At 42.8% G+C, this 19,811-nt stretch overlaps 1 protein-coding gene across 4 annotated transcripts in view; it reads left to right on the forward strand.

Annotated features, from left to right (window-relative positions):
• Positions 1 to 1,409: 1,409 nt before the first annotated feature.
• prr12a (proline rich 12a) overlaps positions 1,410 to 19,811 on the forward strand; it is a 30,692-nt gene continuing 12,290 nt past the window's right edge. For 3 of the 4 annotated variants that reach the window (XM_008436612.2, XM_008436614.2, XM_008436613.2), the window contains exons 1-6: positions 1,410 to 2,537; positions 4,251 to 4,408; positions 7,665 to 7,826; positions 8,659 to 13,250; positions 14,687 to 14,914; positions 15,697 to 16,384. In XM_008436612.2, coding sequence (XP_008434834.1) covers positions 2,458 to 2,537; positions 4,251 to 4,408; positions 7,665 to 7,826; positions 8,659 to 13,250; positions 14,687 to 14,914; positions 15,697 to 16,384 — 5,908 coding nt within the window. In that variant the 5' untranslated portion in view covers positions 1,410 to 2,457. The remainder of the gene's footprint in view (positions 2,538 to 4,250; positions 4,409 to 7,664; positions 7,827 to 8,658; positions 13,251 to 14,686; positions 14,915 to 15,696; positions 16,385 to 19,811) is intronic. The other variant, XM_008436611.2, reaches the window with a different exon arrangement.

Consider the following 19,811-nt stretch of genomic DNA (forward strand, 5'->3'; position numbering starts at 1 on the left):
AAATCATTACAATTAACTGAAATAAAGACTTGTATATACCAGTTTATGTGTAGTTATTCTATATTACGCGTTTCTGAGTTACTGGAATAAATGAATTTTCCAATAATATTCTAATTTGTTGAATGGGTTAGTATTTCATGCTCTTCTGTCTTTGTGTGACAGTTTAATAATAACCTCCTTGGTTGTATCTCAGTTTATTTTTAAACCGAGAAGTGACACAAGGTCTAGCCGCTTAAAGTGTCAGAAAAAAAACCTAAGTAGGTGTGAACTACTAGACCATCTCTACCAGCCAGCCAGGGCTCAATGATCCTCCATTACTATAATTACTAGAAAGCTCAGTGTGCCATCTGCTGGCCTGAACAATTATGTACATATCGTCTGCCAGCCAGGTTCTCTAAATAATAAGCTTTAACAGAAGCATGTAAACAACTGTTGCCATGTTGGGAGGAGAAGACATGAATGGAATCCGAAACTATTGGCGGAGGCCAAACAGAGTTAAATCCAGAGTCAGCAGGTTTAAAACTGTTGTGAAACAGTTGGAAGATGTCCACCTCTTTGTTCTTTATGTTCATCTTTTCTATGCAATCTATAGATTTGGATTCATGTAATGTTACATAGCCTCTTTTGGTTGGGTTAATAATGTCCAATACAGCTGCCATAAATCTGTCCAGCCAAAATTTAGAGGCAAATGTAATCATAAAATAATGGCTTGGTTGCAGTTCATAATATGCAACTACAGGGCAATTTTATTACACAAATTAGAAAGTAATTATTAAATTTTTACTACATCTAATGGAATTTATTCTATACATTTGCATTAGTTTTGTTTTTCTTAATGCACTTGGTTTCTGTTGTTTTAGTATATTTATTATATTTACATATTTGGTTGTTCTATGATATTACATTTCTTTCATAGATAGATAGATAGATAGATAGATAGATAGATAGATAGATAGATAGATAGATAGATAGATAGATAGATAGATAGATAGATAGATAGATAGATAGTATAACTTTGTTTCTTTTAAGTTGTTTTGATTATACATTGTCTGTTTATAGCTTATATTAATATTTTTTAAGAGTACATATATATTTAATCATTCTTCATCGACTTAATCTATATAGATTTTATGTAGTCTTGTTTATTTTSGACTTTTTTCTGTTGTTTTGTCGTAACGTATCTTTATTCACAGTTTATCATTAATAAATCTTTTTTTTTTAATAAGTATTCTTCTTCTTTGACTTGGTGTCTGATATTTGTCATTGCATTTCAGCTTTACTGCTCCATTATCAAACCTTTAGAAAACACTGACCATTTGGCAGGATTTAGTTTGCAAATGTGTGTCAAGATCTGGATATGAATTTGCAAACTAAATCCTCCAGCTCAATAAATCTGGTTATCTCGGGATTTTCTCCGCTTGCACTCGAATGCGTCTCAGCAAACTGCAGCGTGCAGGGCGAGCTGCTCGGTATTTGGTGTTGATTAATAGTTATCCCTTCAAAAGAATGAAAATGTGGAAGAGCGAGCAGGGCTTGTTGGCAGACTGGTAGCCGGTGAATGGAGGTCACAGCAGACACCGAGTGAGACAGAGARGAGAGGGAGGACGGACAGCGGCTATCCGCCTTCAAAAATGGCGTCTCCGGAGGAAAATGAGTAAAAAATATTTAAACGCGGCCTATTTCTCTACACTTCCTCGTTCGGCTTTTATGTGTCTTTTTCGTGTTCTTGCGTCAGCCTTTGAGGTGTGAGCGACCCAGTTTCTGCTTTTACTCGGATGGCCTTCGGAGAAAAGAGGGGAGCGAGTATTTTGGGGGAAATAAAAGCAGCCCCGTTTTATTTTGATGCGTCGTTGCTGACAGCTAGCATCTGCTGCTAGCGCCACACAGCTCCGCTCCGGAGGGGGGTGGGAACCATTTGCATGCGAAGAGAGAGCAAGAGGGGGGGGGAAAAAAAAAAGAGATTTTGAAATTGGGGATTTTCTTTTTGCTCGTCCATGGGGAATGATTGCTACCAACGTGGCCCCGTCGATTGCTATCTTTTCTAGAGCTAGCATCAGCGTAGCCAAAACTAGCCTGAAGAAAGGGGAGGAGAGACGGTGGAAAAAGGACGCGTTCAAGTCAAATGTTTAAAAGCAATTCGCCCATTAGAGAGCAAATCCGCGGCATCTTCATCATGACCGTGACTGGTTTCAGACCGAGGAAATGATAAAGGCACAGGAAAAGGTGAAAGACTGGCTTTTTTTGGAGGTGGTTGGATTGTAACCCCGTAGACCCCCCTCTTTTTTCATCCAGCTTTCTCCTCCTCCCCACCATTTCTCTTTCAATATGCTGTTTTCCACTCCTGAGGACTTGCTTATGAAACCGGGGAAAATAGCTTGAAAGCGAGAACGTGGAAAGACTGGATATTTTTTCGTGCCCTGCTACGTTCTCGTCGCTTTCACTGTAAACCGCTCCTAAATGGATAGAAATTACCCGGGAACAGGATTTGGCGATTTGGGCGCAGGAGCAGGATGGAGTTACGACAGAACGGCAAAAAGGTAATGCATCGGGATCCAGACAATGTGCATGCATCAAATCCGTGCTACTTTGTGCAGGGCACGGTGTGACCTCCCGTGTAAACAAATTGGGCAGCCAGGAGCTTCATTTACAGCGCCGTGCGTAGTGCATTGTCATCCAAACAGTTTGCATAGTAATATTATTATAAACAGGAATGGATAAACGTGTGTCGTGGGGGTGGGCGGGGTGGAGAAAGGAGAAGGTTGGGGGGGTGAATTGAATGTGATTGACATACATGGGGCTTTAGGTAGGACCTGGCGGGATGGATGGAGGTGGGGGATGTCTGAGTGTCCATTGGAATTATTGTTCCCTGTGTTGCAGGCCTGAACACTGATAAATTCATAGGGATTGATGGGAAAACTGCGAGGAGTGCAGACGCAGCAAACCCCCTCTCAGCAACCCCCCTGACAGTAATCAACCAGATAAACTGATGCATATTCATTTAGCACGTACTACACTGTCACGCATAGCAGAAACGGACGTATAGAAATAATGCATCACTGTTTAGATGTCAACTTGGGTGCGTTTGGGATTTAGCGGATTTGTGATGGTTTTGCTTGGTTTGGTGCTCATTTGCATATTACAGGTCTGCCAAAAAAAAAAAAAATCTCCGTCTTGTGCATCGAAGGTGCAATCTGCAATTTGACTCGGAATAGAACCAGAATTCATGTGAACAAATCAAATTGGAGGATGAAGGCTGCACAGAATGCGTGAAGGGGAGCTCAGTAGTTTAGCTTTGGTTAGCCTGGCAGCTAGCGCTCCGTGTTGCAGGGAAGCAAAGCAGAGGCCTGTCCACGCAAACATCATCCCCGCATTTCTGCTCGAAACGTTTAAGGCAAAAACAGATTTGCGTGATAAAACTCAAAACGGAATATGCGCCTTTTATGAAAGCCGATTTTTGCCTAAGAAATATGCTTATTTGTTTTTGCATGCAGCTTAGCTCGCATATTTGCGTCGGCATGCACCATTCAGTTGTTAGCTGCATCGCCATACTAATTAACGGTTACAGACATGCTAATTGTTGGACTGCGGACCAAACCGACAAAGTATATATTTTTTTATTTAGCTGCACATTGCACTGCGGTGTCATATGCTTTATTTATACGCACCGCAGGCCTTGCACAGTTYGGGCCTAGTCTCTGCATTTCTCCCAAATGATGCTACCAAATGCTAGCATGCATCTGAACAGGCAGACAGGCAGCCACGCATTTCATCTGCCTTCTCTAAGGCCAAATTATTCATCTACAAAAACCATATAAAGGAAGTTAGGAAAAAATTATGTAACGAAATTGCCTTTTGATTGCGTTTTATTGACTGGAAGTAAGCCATTATTTTATAATTAAGTGTGCCTCACTGTATGGGTTTGACAGATTTATGACTACTGTAATAGATATTAGTGAAATGAGGATGGTTGTAATTGTGTGATTCCTTCAAAAATAAATTGATTTCATTTATAGCTTTTGGTTTTCTTAATAGAAAACTTAATTGTAATTTTAACAAATATAATTAATTACCCTTATGATAKAAAAATAGAGTAATTCACTTGTGTGATTWTGTGTGCACTGAAGCTAACCTCCAGCTAGTCGTTTTCAGGGGTCACATTTGGGAAACTGACTGGATTTATGTTAATATGCTCTGAAGATTGATTGACACTTCCACCCTCCGCGCCCTCCCCATATCCTCTTCCTTCCCAGTCTGGTTTATGGGAGTTCCAGATCATCCCACCCTGACTCGGAGCTCCTTCACAGACAAGCCTACTCCACCCCACACCCTCTGCAGGGCTATGCCACCAATCACCACCCAGGGAGCTCTGGCCAAGGCGGGGCTTGGGGAGCAGCTGGACGGAGTTTGGGTAAGATAAATGTCATRCCTTCCATGTCACCACCATAAGGGGCCCTGCCGGTGAATTATTTGGTCAGCTTGTGCAGGGTCTGGTAAGTTATTGTCGCAGACAAATTAGCAAATTTTGGCTAAACCCTGCATTCATTCCTGTGCCGCTTTGCAAGTGTTCTGCAGGTTGTTTTGAGCAACAGCGATTAATATATTGAAATTGGAGTTCCAGTGCTGCTTGCAAGTTTACATACACTCACCACTGAATTTATGTAATTATCTTATTAATAGTAACATAATTGTTATGATTTTTAACCATTCTGTTACAATAAAAAAAATKTCTGGGCGAGAAATTGCCCCAGAAATTATTGCAACAAACGATAATATTGTTATTTTAAGACCATTTTCATGTAATATAATAGTAATRTCATAATAATGCAAGAASACATTCTCAAAGATGAATAAACTTTAAATTCTTACGGACATTTAACACTGAAACTGGAASATATTTAACTAAACAAACAAAACAACAGAAATCATAAATGAATTATGAAGTCTCCTTTAACAAAATGTCCTACAAAAAGTCTAGTTGAGAAAAAAAGAAAAACAATAAATCATGCAAATAGAAATGATTGCACTTGTTTTAATTATCATTCAATTAATTGATTTATTGCTTATTGGATCAGGCCCAATTCTTCTGTCAGGTCAGACTGAATAGAATATTCAGTATTAAACCACAGTGGGGAAGTTCAGGTGTAACGTTGATTTACACACAGATTAAAGTACAAAAATATGTCAAAGCAAAATTAAAAAAACATGCTGTACAGTAAGAGCAAAATTACATTGCATTTATTAAAAATAGTGTACTTGACTGCAAAGGAATGTGCAACTGAGTGAGATCATTTTAAGAAGTGTACAAAATGTGCATGTGCTTTTAAAAAAAGACAGATTATTCCCAATAAAAGAAGATAAAGCTGTGCAAACAACAGAGTTAGGCAAATTTCAGCAAAATTGTTATCTGAAATTGGTAAAATAGTCCAAATGTCATGACCATACATCATATAATTTAGTAAATTATAAAAATAAGAGTTGGGTAAACAAGTTTGAGTTTAATTTTGGGTTTTCGTCACAAAATTATACATACTCAGAAATACACTTAGACTGATTTTGCATATAAGCATTTGGTTTTCATGTGTGTTTGGGATTAATGTCCTGTTGGGACACCCAACTGTGTCCAGGTTCCAGCTGTTTGATCCAAAAATAGCAAAAATAAATTGGTTATTTTTAATGAACAACTGAAAAAGTAGCAAATTTAAAGCCCCCAATGGAGAACCCTGTACCTCTTATCAGGCATGGTGGTGGGGGCATCATACTGAGAGTCTGTTTGACATGTGATAGACTAAGGAAAGGGAACTACTTTCAAATTATTCGTTTTCATCTTAAACCAAAGCTAACCAATAGGACAACAATCTAAACACACACTAGTATTGGTCTTAGAATGGATAAAGAAGCTAACATTGATTTGACCTCTGAACCTACCCTTGTTGAAGAAGTCGGTATTATATCAGAAGTTTGGGAATAGCTACAAAAGCCATGTGGTTACTTAGCAACCCACTAAAGGACGACTTACTAAATATTAGTGGGAATTAGGCCTGTCGCGATAACGATAAATCAATTAATCGGACGATAAATTAAACCTATCAACCTCATTTTAATTACCGTCTTTGTCGTCTCTTCCGGCCTTTTTTCTTTCTGTTGATGACACTGAATAAAAAAAAGCTCAGCTCCGGTGCCCTCCACTGACCCTCCCTTCCTCATTTTCTTAGTCTAAGAAAAATGAGGCGCACATTACACGAGTTGTCGGCCCATTTTCAAACCCTGAGAGACACATTAGCCGACAGAAATCATAGGTATAACCGTTCGATCGGGTTCGTCGTGCCGTGTGATGTCCAGCCACATGGGCACAAAATAATGGCTACAAGTCCAGTTAACTAATTCTAAAATTCAGCATTAATCAATGCTTTACTAGAATCTACCTGTGATGCATGTGGCTATAGAGTCGGCGTAAAGTCCTGACTGAATGAAAATCATCATAACCTATTTATGTCACGTTAACGAAGAACAGCTGAAAACTTACCGGGTTCATCAACTGCTGTAGCAATTTGGCTCCAACTCCTCCCCTTGTCATTTCTATATTCTTTGCACGAAATGTTGAATAAACATTAATGATGTTTCCACATATTACCTCCAATGTCTGCTGGACTTCCTGTTGCGCGTGTCAGCTGTTTGGGATTCCCCTCCATAATTTCCCCTCAGAAAGCACAGAGGAGAATCCACGCTTTCTGATTGGCTACCTGTCACATTCAACGGGCTGCGTTAAGCTCCCAGTCGGGAAAACCCCTGATTTAAATCGGAGCGGCCACAACGATCTACCGTAACACACCACACACACTGCAGGATGATCGGTTAGATCGGCCAACGAACTAAGATTGTCATAAGGGGAAAATGGGGGCAAAAAATGGTGTAGTGTGAACTACTGCATTAGGTAGTTGGATGTGCCTGTTTTCTCTATTTAAATCTAGTGATTACTGAAGGGCAATATAGTAAACAGACTTTATAATCTGCACTCTTTTGGTTGAATGCAGTATTTATTTCCACTTTGGCTTTATGTTGTTTAGTTTTTATTCAAGTACGTTTTTTGTTAATGGAGACAGAATCCATTTTATTTTTGTTTTTGGTTGTTTTGTTTATTTAGTTTATCAGTTATAGTGTTACGTGTTCTTTTGAAAATAAGGTGTTTCTATAAGGAAATCGCATGTATTATTAGTCATTTGCATTAAATCAGTGTTAAAAGGTCTTGAAACAATAATATTGTTTATCGCAATAATTTTTTAGACAATTAATCATCCAGCAAAATTTGTTATCGTGACAGGCCTAGTGGGAATTAATGTATGTAGTTGAGCTTATATGGATCATTTTTGGCTTAATGAGCTAAAAGAAACTAAATTCAAAGTTTTTAACGCTTATTATATTGTATAATAAATGTTAGCAACTTACATATTTTTTGAGGTTATTTACTGTAAAAATGGCAATATAAATTATTCTAAATACAAATTTTTGAATAAAACTTTAAATTTTGTCACTGTTCTTATAGCTCAACATTTGTATAATCTGTAGTTTTCTCTTTTATTTTTGTATTGTTTTTCCCACATATTAGTAAAAACATAATGAAACTTTTTAAGCGATTGTTGTAATTGTGTATTATTTCCTTGTGTAAGGTCTTTCTGGGCTGTTTGACACCGGCCTGCACCACGCCAGCCCCTCCGCTCCTGATGCCTCGGTCATGAACCTGATCTCAGCTCTGGAGTCCCGAGGTCCCCAACCTCCGCCCTCCGCCTCCTCGCTCCTCTCTCAGTTCCGCACACCATCCTGGCAGACAGGTGGGGCCATGTTAAATCCTCCCTGATGTGTTGACATTCAACCAGACCCAATGTCAATATGACATTTAAAAAAAACAACCCTCCAATGTTTGCCTACATTAATATTCGGACAATTTGTGTGTAGGTGCATTCTGTTATAAGATTTAAAAGGGGTCCATTATGCAAAATCCACATTTTGCACGTTTTCACTACTTGCATTTGGGTCTCTAATGTAACAGCCCAAGCACTTAAAAAAGCCACCAAGCTATTTTTTGACAATAAATGAATGTTTTAAAAAATCTCCCAAATGTTAAAACATGTTCAACAGGCGATATGCTGTCACCTAGTAACCCAAGCAGAGCTCCAGCACTTTTGGTCAGCTGGTTTTACCACTGTATGAGCTGTACAATGACTGCTGGATAAAATAAATGTTTTGTTGCTGACTTACCATCCATAAACTATTTGCTACATTGTTGTTGTTTGTGCCTGTGCCTCCACTTATGCTTTCTAAAGATGGACTGTTGCATCATTGTGCATCAGTTTGCAGCCATTTTCACATGCAACTGTAAATGTTGAGTTGGGGGCGTGGCCAACAGCAGTTTATTTGTATTTAAAGTGACAGGAGGCCCTATAACAGCTCATTCTGAAAGGACATAGGCAGAACAAAAATTTCATTATCTAAGAATGAGTTCATGCAAAAAATTTAAAGAGCATGTTTTATATAACCTTAAGACCCATCCCAATCTAAGTAACCATAATAGGTCACCTTTAAGGATTTAACTGTACATAAAGCCTCTATTTAAACTTATTTAGATGATTTGATTAATTTTCCAATGTTTTCCTTTTCTAACAGCGATGCACACGCCTGCTCCTCCTGAACTGTTCATCTCTGGAGCCCTCCCTGGCTCTGGATCCTTCCCTTCCTCTTCAGCTCTATCAGCCTATCAACATCCAGCATCCTTCTCCAGTCGCTCTTTCCCTGCAGCCTCCCTTTCCCTCCAGGAAACGCCCACATTTAGCCCCACCTCCAACGGTCTGCTCTCCCCCCATGACCCTCTTCTACACATCAAAGCGCCGTCCCAGTCCAGCCTTGGTTTTGATAGACTCCTATCGTCACAAGGTGCCGCTGCCGCCGCCGCTTACAGGGGCAGCCAGGACCCCACGGGCGCTTCATCGGCCCAGGCGTCTTCTGCCAGGCACCTGCAGTCACATCAGTTCAATCTGCTATCATCTCAGCTTCAAGACCAGTCCTCCCAGCTGTACAACCCGTCCGTGTTCTCCTCAGCCCAGCCCCAACCTCAATCCCAGTCGCAGTCAAACTCGGCTCAGGAAAGGGCCATGCCCCGACAGGACAGCGTCATCAAGCACTACCAGCGGCCCACACCTGCTCAGTCGCAGCTCTCCTCCTCGGCTGCTCACTCTCTCCAGCACTATCTCAGCTGTGGAGGAGCGGGCTACCAGCAGATCGCCACCCACCATAGGCACGCTGGCCTTCCCTGCAGCCCGCTGGGTGACCAGAGCCCCTCCTCCGACCACAAGCCTGCCCCTCGCACTGAACAGTATCGACCCATCATTCAGCCTCCCTACTCCTCATCTTCCTCTTCTTCTTCTTCCTCTGCCGGAAAGGGTGCAAAAAGTAGTTCCAGTAGTGGTTATTCTTCAGGCAGTTCTGCGTCGTCATCAAGGACTCCTCATACACCCCCCTCGGCTTCCTCAACCTCCTCCTCCTCGTCCTCTTCTTCTGCAACGTCAGGAGCTCACCCTTCAAACTCGATTCCCACGTCTAGCTCCAGCGCTGCTCCGTCTCGACAGCAGCCGCCCCCTCAACCTGCTCCGCCTCCCCCTACTCCTCAGCAGCAGCCTCCCTCCACCTCCACTTCAGCTCCCCAGTCTCTCCCCAAGTCTTGCTTGTCTGGTTACGGCTCCCCAGTGCCCCCTGTAAAGACCCCCACCTCTGCTCTTACTGGTCAGACTCCACCTCAACAACAGACTCAGTCTTATTCTCCCAATCAGCCCCCTACATCCCACCTGGGACAGTCCTATGGAGGCTTCAATTCACCACAAGCCCAAGACCTGAGCTCTGGTACAGCTGGAAAAGGTTATGGAAGTTTAGGTGGGCGGAGCCATTCGTATTCCACTGATCTGTACGGCGCTGATTCTGCTTATGGATCACTGCCCTCCTCTTTAGGTGGAGCGGGCAGCCCATCACTTGGTTACGGAGCTCCAGGTCACTCACCTGCCCTTCTAAGGTCAAGTGGTTCCTCAGGTAGTGGAGCGTCTGGGGGAGGAAGCAGCAGCGGCGCAGGAAGCGGGAACTCCGGATCTGGAGGAGCAACGGGAAACAGTATGACCAGCGAGAGAGGTGGAGGAGGCAGCGGGGGAGGGTCCTATCATATTCCCGACTCCAGCCCATCTCCATCGGGCAACTCTGGCATAATCCGGCCGGGTCTGCACTCCCCAGTACCCACCTGTCCCACTCAGTCTCCAGGAGGCCCTGGCTCAAATAAATACATTCCCTCTGTTCTCTCTCCTACTTTTCTTGCATCGCCCCAGGCGTACCCTGATGCCAGAGGTCCTTCCTCCCAACCCCAGCCGTATCATTCCAATTCCTCCAAAGCAAAACCGGACGGGTCTATGATGGGCGTGGGCTCCCAGAGATCCCAGGAGGAAGTGGACGACGACGACGAGTTCTTGATTCAGCATCTGCTGCAAGCCCAAGCGAGCCCCGCTCCGCAGGCTGCTCATCACCACGCTCAGCAACAGCCTCAGCAGGCGTCGCAGCAAACGCAACCGCAGCCACAGTCGGTACCTCCGACCAGCGATTCGGGCAAAGGGATGAGTTATGACATGGGCAAGAACCCAGAGGAGAGGTACCACCCCCAGAGCGTTATACGTACGCACAGTGCGACGTCTTCTGCCGGGGTGGGGAATACAGGTTCTGGAGGGTCCATTTCTGGGCTTGACAACCAGCTAGAGATGTCACTAAAGAAGCAGCAGCATCAACACCATCATCAGCCGCAGCAACCGCAACAAAGGAGCGACCGATCTGTTGGGGGCAGCAGAAACGGCAATGGAAGAGGGAGCGCCGAGCAAGTGCACTCGCACCTCCATCATCACGACGGCCTCGGCTCTGTTGTCCACTACGGCCGGGGCGACCCCTACTCCCAACACTCCCTTGCTGCCCAACACTCCTCCCACAGTCAGCATGTGTCCTCGCATTCTCAGATGCCGCCTCACCAGATGGACCTCCAGAAGAAGTCGCAGGAGCGTGCGGAAATCCCGTATCCTCGGAAAACGCCGGAGCTGCAGCAGCAGCACCCTCAGTCCCAAGCCGCTGTGTCCCTCATGGACTCACCCACGGACCAGTCCCGTCAGCCGCCACACCTGCTGCAGTCGGTGCTGTCCCACACCACCCGCAACAAGCTGGAGCCCCATCAGCCGCACCACAAGATGGACTCCCACCGCCAACACCAACAGCACCACAAAATGGATCCCCTCCCGCCGCATCAACATTCGAAAATGGACTCCCACCCTCAGCACCCGCAGCACCACAAAATAGACTCTCACTCTCAGCACCAACAGCACCATAAAATGGACTCCCATAGCCAACAACAGCAGCACTCCATCAACCAGCAGCAAGCGGTGATGGAAGGAGGTGGCGGGAGACTGGGCTCCAGTAAACACCAGGCTCAGTCCCAGTCTCAAACCACCCAGCTCCAGCTTCAGCTGCAGTCGCAGGCGTTGGAAGTGGCAGCCGCCCACTACAACCATGGCGCACATCAGCATGACCAGAGCCAGGTCAAGCAGAGCTCCGTGGTCTCCTCCCTGGACATGCTGGAGCGCTCGCTCTCCCAGACCTCCAGCGCTGACGTTGGAGTAGCAGAAGACCGGCGTGGAGGACCGGGCAGCGCAGGGCGAAGCGGTGGCGGAGCCGGCGGCAGTGAGCGCCACCGGCAGCCTCAGCAGTCCCACCACTCGGCCCCAGAGCTCCACTCCTTCTTGACGGAGCCCGACATCGGCTTGTCCACGCCGTCTCACATGCACCACCTGTCGCAGCATCACGCACAGCAGCAACAGACTTCTCAACACCACCTCCCTCACCCTCCGCAGCAACCACCTCACCCTCACCACATACCCCCACCTTCCGCTTCAGCCCACCCCCAGAATCAGCCCGACTCGCAGCAGAGCCAGCTGGACCAGCAGCGCTCCGACCAGCATCAGTTCGATACGGTCAGCCCGGTGGAGAAAGCAGACCAGAACCAACAGAGCAACCGCTTCGTTCCGTTGACCTCCATCTGCTTCCCGGACTCCCTTCTTCAGGATGAGGACCGCTCCTTCTTCCCAGGGATGGAAGACATGTTTTGCGCAGAGGACTACAAGTCGAGCTGTGCCGGCGGCGCCGGTCCAGGCCCGGAGGAGATGAATGAAAGCCACCCCGGGCAGGAAGGGATGGACTCGATGAAAGCCGGACAGAGTGCAGGAGGAGCTGCGGGCGGTAGCGGACCCGGTTATGACATGATGGGTCACCATGGTGGCGATCAGGCGTATGAACCGTACTGCCACGGCCTGGAGGAACCCAGCAGCAACACCATGACTCTGGATCTAGACTCTCTCAAAACCCACGAGCTTCCCTCTACGGTCAACACTGAACAGTTGGGTCTGATACAGTCCCAGGCCCCAGCCATGGGGATGGGCTCCAACCCAGCTGGTCCAAATAACGCTGGAGCGAAGCTCTCCTCTGGTCCTGGAGGAACCGGCTCCGGAGCCGGGTCCGGAGGCCTCCAGTCGCCCATTTTCTGCTCGTCTCGTCCCAAGAAACTCCTCAAATCCAGTTCGTTCCATCTGTTAAAGGAGCGCAGGGACCCCAACACACTACCTAAGAAAAGCTACGCCCAAGAATATGAATTTGAGGATGACGAAGATAAAGCCGACCAGCCTGCCGACATCCGGCTGAACAGCCGCAGGCTGCCTGACCTTTTACCAGATTTAGTGTCCAGTTGCAGAAAGGGAGGAGGCGGTGGATCACTGAGCCCCTTAATGGGTGACATCGATTTTTACCACGCCTCTGGCTACTCCTCTATGGGTTCACACTCTATCCTTCCCCCAGACGGACCGAAGAAGAGAGGCCGAAAGCCCACCAGGCCAAAAAGAGAGGGCCCCCCAAGGCCCAGAGGCAGGCCGCGTATCCGCCCCATGCCGGAGCCCTACACCCCACGGGGCATGATGGGAGAGATGGGTGGATCAGTCGTTGGAGGGGGGTTCAGCGTAGAGGGACGGGGTAGAGGTAGAGGACGTGGAAGCCGAGGAAGAGGAGGAAGGAGGGAGGATATGTACATGGAGATGAGCGGGAAGGAGCAGGATCAGATGCATTCGCACCACCTGCAGCAGCAGCAGCTCCATCACCAGCCCCAGCAGCAGCAGCATGAGCCCATCCCGCCTCTCAAGGTCAGTGGGCCTCCATCAAACAGCAAAACAAAAAACAGATCTGACTGGTCGCTAGGCCTGTCGCAACAACACGTTTTACTGGACGATAAATTGTCCCAGAAATGATTAAGATAAACGATAATATTTGTGTTTTGACACCATTTTTAAGTAATATAATAATCATAATGGCATAATAAGATTGTCCTCTTAAACATCGAGTAACTTTAATTTTGTAAAGAAAACTTAACCGTAAGTCGGCCAATGAGTTTGATCATTTCCATTCTGATTTTAATATTATTTTAAAGGCCAGTCGTCATAATCCATTTAATTTCTGGTTTCGGTTGTGTGCAGTATTTATTTATTTGTTGTTTATGTATTTATTTTGGGTATTGAAAATTATCTTTCAGTTCCAGTGATAAATGTTCTTTACAGAAATAACGTTTATTGATATTTGAGAGGTCAAACTTGCATTATTATGCCATTATCATTATATCGTCTCAAAACGACAACATTATCATCATTTCTGGGAAAATTTATCGTCCTGCAAAATTTAAGATTTGTGGCAGGAATACTTGACACTGGAGGTAAAGGAGATTTTAAATATCAATTTAGCAACTTAAATCAGCTGAAATGTCTGTAATTGAAGGAATAGTCGAATATTATGCCAGAACCTTGTTGATGGCAATAAAAAGTTGATGGTTTGCGTGAAATTTATCAAATGTTTAGCAAGAATTGTGTAAACTTGGGCTGCAACTTGTGATTATTTTAATKAGTTATTAATTATTCTGATTAATTGAGTAATCTGATCTTTAAAAAAATGGCAATGTTACAGATTTTTTACTTGACCACTTAAGCCATYTTTATAGAAATACAATAAAAGAAGTAAATAAACTAGTTAAATTCTTAATACAGTTTAATAACAGCATTCCTTTAGTGTATTTTAACCAGGTGAAGCTAAAACTTTGCCACTCCAGGAGTTTTGTCTAAAACATATTTGTATAAAAAAGTGTTTTTATTTTACATGTGCATATATTTTGTACAGTTTTGGCTTAATTACTGCTCTGAATATGCTTTTTTTTCAGTGAATGGCCTTTTTTGAGTCTGTAAACTCTGAGCTAATGATTAATCGATTACTACTTTAGCTGATTATTTCAGTAATCGATTAATCACRATTAAGCTGATAAATTGTTTCAGCCCTAGAATATTTTAGCCTGTTTGGTTTAGAGAAAATCTTCAGTAAATAAAATMTTGTTTKATCAAAAMAGAACAGTTMAAATCATCAGTTATTCTTCTGTGTGTAAAGATCTGGCCCAGACGTTAGCAGATGTGGCGCCGTTGGCTTTATGAGGAACCAGACATTGTTTAATGTGATTAATTTGTCCCCACTCTTATTTTAAAGTCATTTAATTTCAAATTGGATGCCTTTTAGATTCGTGACTTTCTCTGTGTTGGTGCAGATCAAGTTGCCAGTTGGTACTCTGTCCTCCTCCGACGCCTTGCTGAGGACAGACTCTTTGTCTGGCACCGACCCGGCTTTGTCGGACGGCTCGGTTGGCTCGGCTCCGTCGCTCGGTTTAAGTCCTGGGCCTCCCTGCAGCACCGAGAGCACCAGGAGCCAGGACAAGAGCAAACAGAAGAGCCAGATGATGAGTGAAGGAGTGGATGAAGAGGGGCTGGATGAAAGGGTAAAGGACTGAATGAATTCAATTTACAGCTGGGCGATAAATACMTAATATTAATCACATTTTTGGTATTTGAAGTTTACATTTTTACAAAAAACAATCAGGATTTTTTTGTGCATTTCCGTAGTTCAGAGTGATGTCAGCTCACCGTCTTGTTCATGRAGTTCATTTTATAGCTTCTGTTTATTTAGACTTTGAATGGTCAATTCTACGATGGAATATTATAGGAATAAAGTCGTATAAAAATAGTCAAAATAATACGAGAACGAAATCATATTAGAATAAAAAAAATGGTAATTTTATGAGAACTACAACACAAAAAACAAGAAATTTAAATGAGGAATGTAGAGCAGTTTGTGAATTTGTCAGGTATTGGTTTTATAGACATTTAATTTAAATACTTTGTCTTTTGACACATCAGCATTAAATTWTCAGTAACAGGATTTTAAATCAAACTGATTCTATTTTGATTATTATAACTCTAAAAGCTTTTTTTCTCATTATTCTCATTTCAGGAAGTTTTTCTCTTAAAGTTGCATCTTCTAACATTGTGACTTTATTCTYGTAATTAAATAAAAGTTGTCGTAGCCTTGTCCTAATACTCTGGTGTACAGCTCACAGAAAGGTCGACTGAAATAAAAACTTTTTGAAAATTTCTGTCAGAAACAAAAGAATWAAAARAATCTGATGTATGAAAAACCTGTGAGATTTAGTTTTTGATCCGTTCCATGTCAGATAGTTGTGAGCTTCACTCCTGCAGCTGACGTCTGTCCTGCTTCTTCCAGGGAGATGAGAAGGACTCCGAGTCTAAAGCTGGCTTTGTGGCTTCGTTCTTGGACTTCCTGAAGACGGGGAAGCGGCCTCCGGGTTTGGACATCTCACCGGGAATGGACCACGACAACGGCGAGACGTCRCCCTGCAAGGCCGGGGGTCTGCGCCCGCTGTCTCCCGCGCCGCCTCCCCCGCCGCCGCCRCCTCCGTTTGGGGACAGCGAGGGGAATGGCGGACTGGCTCTCGGCAACTGCCCCAGCCCCAAGCGCTTAGAGGACGAGCTGAAGAGAAACCTGGAGACGCTGCCGTCTTTCTCCTCCGACGAGGAGGATTCGGTCGGGAAGAACCAGGACCTCCAGAAGAGCATCTCCTCGGCCATTTCAGCTCTGTACGACACCCCTCAGCTGACGTCCAACATCCAGGCTCCTCTACCGCCGCCTCARCCCCAGGCTCAGCCTATCCAGGCTCCCCTSACCCCCACCCTGGAGCCTCCCGCGCTGAGCCCACAGCYCACCGTGCAAACCGCACACTCCCAGCCCGAGTCTGAGGAACCGGACATCCTCCCTCCAGAAGACGGGGACATGGAGGAGGACAAAGAGGAGGAGATCGAGGAGGAACGGAGTACAGGAGAGGAAGAAGAGCGGGATATAACGGAGGAAAGGGAGCCCCAGCTGGAGACGCTGGGCGCTCCGAAACTTGATGGTGAGTTTCACCAGAAATCTTACAATCTGGAATATTTTTATCCTACAGATCACTTGTTGTTTTTGTTTTATTAAACACTAGGTATGGGCCAATAACCACGATATGAAAAAGGCGTAGTTTCAAAACAACAATAATTCTCCGTCATTAGTTCTGTCACAATATCTCACTTTGCTGGACGATGAATTACCCCAGAAATTATTGCAATAAATGATGATTTAGACTGTAATGTAATGATAAATGTATAATAATATATATGAATAATATTTAAGTTCCTCTGGTCACAACTTGTCTGCATGAGTGTTTTGGAGTTGGATTGTTTATTTGAGTAATGAACCGCAAAGCTCTTCATTTTTGGTCATTTCTGTGTGCATACAATTTACTGCAGCTCTGGAAAACAATTAAGGAACCGCATAAAATTTTCAGTTCTCTGATTTTACTTTTTACAGGTATGTTTGAGTAAAATCAACTTTATTCTTTTATTCTATGAACTGCTGTCAACATGTTTCTGAAATTTCTAGCAAAAATTTAGTATTTATTTGCAGACAATGAGTCAAAATAAAGAAAAGGTGCAGAGCTTTCAGACCTCAAATAATGCAAAGAAAACAAGTTGATATTTATTTAGTTTTAACTCAGGAAGAGTTCAGAAATCATTATTTGGTGGAAAAACCATGAAGTTTTCAGTGCTGTGGTCTCCAGACCTGCATATAAATATAATCTGCTTTACATCAAACTCTGAATCTGAAAACACCATAAAAACTCCCAACATGAAACATTACATCAATAAAGTAACCTGATGCGTCTTAAATATTAAAGCAGCAGAGACACAATTATCTTACTTTTTTATGTAAACGTGATCAGAAAAGCTTCATTATGTTATATGCCAAAAAGTAATCAAGTGTGACATTTAAGAAGTGAATCACATTCRCATCAAAGTCGGCTAAATAAAATGCAAAATGACGCATTTTGATTTCTGTAATCATATTTTTACCTAAGGTTATGACACTGTCATAATTTCATACCAGCCCAGAAAAGCAGCAGGATTTCCTATAATCCAAAACGTCTGCTTAGTTCTGTATAAATTCTTCACTTATCAAGGTAAGAGATTAAAATCTCTCTTTTTTTTTAAGACGTACCTGGGCAGGAAGGCAATAACACAACAAACACATCCTCATCTACCCCAGTCATTCTACCAAACCCATTAGGAAAAACCAGAACAGCAGCGAAAACATTCACACCAACTATCCGACTGCGGTCGGAGACGTTCKGGTTTCTAACGTAAGCAGGGAAAGTCGCTGTGAAAGGTCAGAAACCACATGATGGACGGATCTCTGTGTCTCTCCTGCGAGTCGTTGGGGTCACTGTGACTTGGCAGTTGCTTTTTAACTCAACCAGGGTTGTGTCTAAAGGTCTGAGTGATTTTGAAACCTTTGTTCAKGGTTGTTGTTTTTCCTGTTTACCAAAGATGGCTATAATTACTTCACTGTCAAACTATGCGGCAGGTTTAGGTGGAGCTTTTTCTAAACTTAGCTGTTTAGATCTTTTTACAGACAGAAACTAAACAGGTTCTGGTCGGTTGCCTTTGCTCAGGTTCCTTCTAGAGATGCATCGAGAAATTGACTTGTGACTAGAATCAACCGATTTTTCCTGTCACTCAAAAATCCAATCTTTTTCCAGTCAGTAAATGCACCACATGACACTCTTTGGTGTTGAAGCTGCTACAGAGTAAAGACTTCAGCTAACAATTACTTACTAATTGAGTAATTGAATTGGCACCTTCTGCAGATTTTTCATTTAACCTCTCAAGCTGATTTTATACAAACAAAAATGCAAAGAAATAAAAAATAATAATTTTCTAAACAATAAAATAAACATTTTATTGCCTAAAATCCACTAGAATGTAGCTTTTTTTTAGTGCATAACTTAATCGTTTGTAGCATTGAATGTCTTTGCAGCTAAAAAAAAAAAATACATTATCAACATGTTACAAGCTCAGCTCTTTTGGCTTGACATCAGTCCAGCGTAATGATCCGGTGATTATTGTTTTGATAATTGAATTGCACAAAGTTATTAATAGGAGATTCTATTCCTAAATTTGAAGCAAATGAGGCTAAAACTGCCACCTGAGGACGTCTGGGTAGGACATATTTACAGACAATTATGGGTTTTTAATCTTAAATGCAAAATGCATTTATATTTTGTACAGTTTTGGCGTAATTACTGCTCCTACATTACTGTCCTTGTCACCACACAAATACCACATGACCAACCTCGCCCCATTCTCCACCWGAAGCACAAACAAGGTAACAAGGTGGAAATAAAATAAAGTGGAAATAAAGCTTTTGTTATCAAACTGATATGTTAAAAATAAAAACATTGGCTGATACCGATGTTGATACTAATATATTTTGCATCCCAAATTATCTGTTTGTGGTGTGTTTTAAGAGAAATTTTAAGGAAATATACAAAGAAAAAACAAAAAGCATCTGTAATTTCAGCTACTCTGTCAGGCTGCGATAGGGCGAGAGAGAGCAAAACTTTAAGCAATTAAGAAGAAGGCTGAATGGAGTACATCCACGGTTCTCTGTTTTATAATTTTGAGCATTTAACTTGTGCTTTAGGCGAAAATGTTTGGAACCTATTGGGAATTTTACACAGACTGATGTTTTAGTGAAGCTAACTAAGCTAATTCCTCATAGTACAAGCTAAAGGTAGTGAAATATGCTAACTCGGTTATCATTTCTTATTTTGCTGCACATGTATTCTGGCTGACTTCCAGAATAAAAAAATAAAAAAAATAACACTAAATATTGTTAATATTTTACGTCTTTTTATACTATAATCCTAAAATAAACCTCTAACATCAGGATCCGCAAGTCAAAATTAACAAAACTCGTTGCATCTGCAGTTTGTTTGGATGTTTTGCACTTGTGGTCAGCCAGTCTCATCTCTAGACTAAGCATGAATCAATGCTAGATTTTAGTTTTACTGACATTTAGTCACTCTGCTCTGCAGAGGCCTGCTAGCGAGCCGTTCGGCTAATCCAGGTGAGAAGGAATAAATTCAAGTTCAAAATTACTTTATTAATCCTAAAGGGACATTTAATGAATTTAATAAATACATTTAAATGTATTTAATAAATCTTGGTCGCAGGATAGCAGCCGTTCTGTCTTTAATTTAAAACGTGCATTAAATGTTAAGGAGTATAATGTTAGAACAAAAACAAAATCTTCTGTAATGTCTACTTTGATGTCTTATTAGTCTCAAATAAATGCACTAAATATATTAAATAAAGCACTCAGACTAATTATATCTCTAACATTGTTGAATTTAGCTGCTTTAAGTCTGCTACTTTGAAACAGTAATAAATTATCAATAATCTAATGCTTTAAAGTAGATTTAGTTCTCACTACAGTGAGTTTGACCTTCA

This window comes from Poecilia reticulata, linkage group LG19 (genome assembly GCF_000633615.1).
Source record: "Poecilia reticulata strain Guanapo linkage group LG19, Guppy_female_1.0+MT, whole genome shotgun sequence".
Lineage (NCBI taxonomy): Eukaryota > Metazoa > Chordata > Actinopteri > Cyprinodontiformes > Poeciliidae > Poecilia > Poecilia reticulata.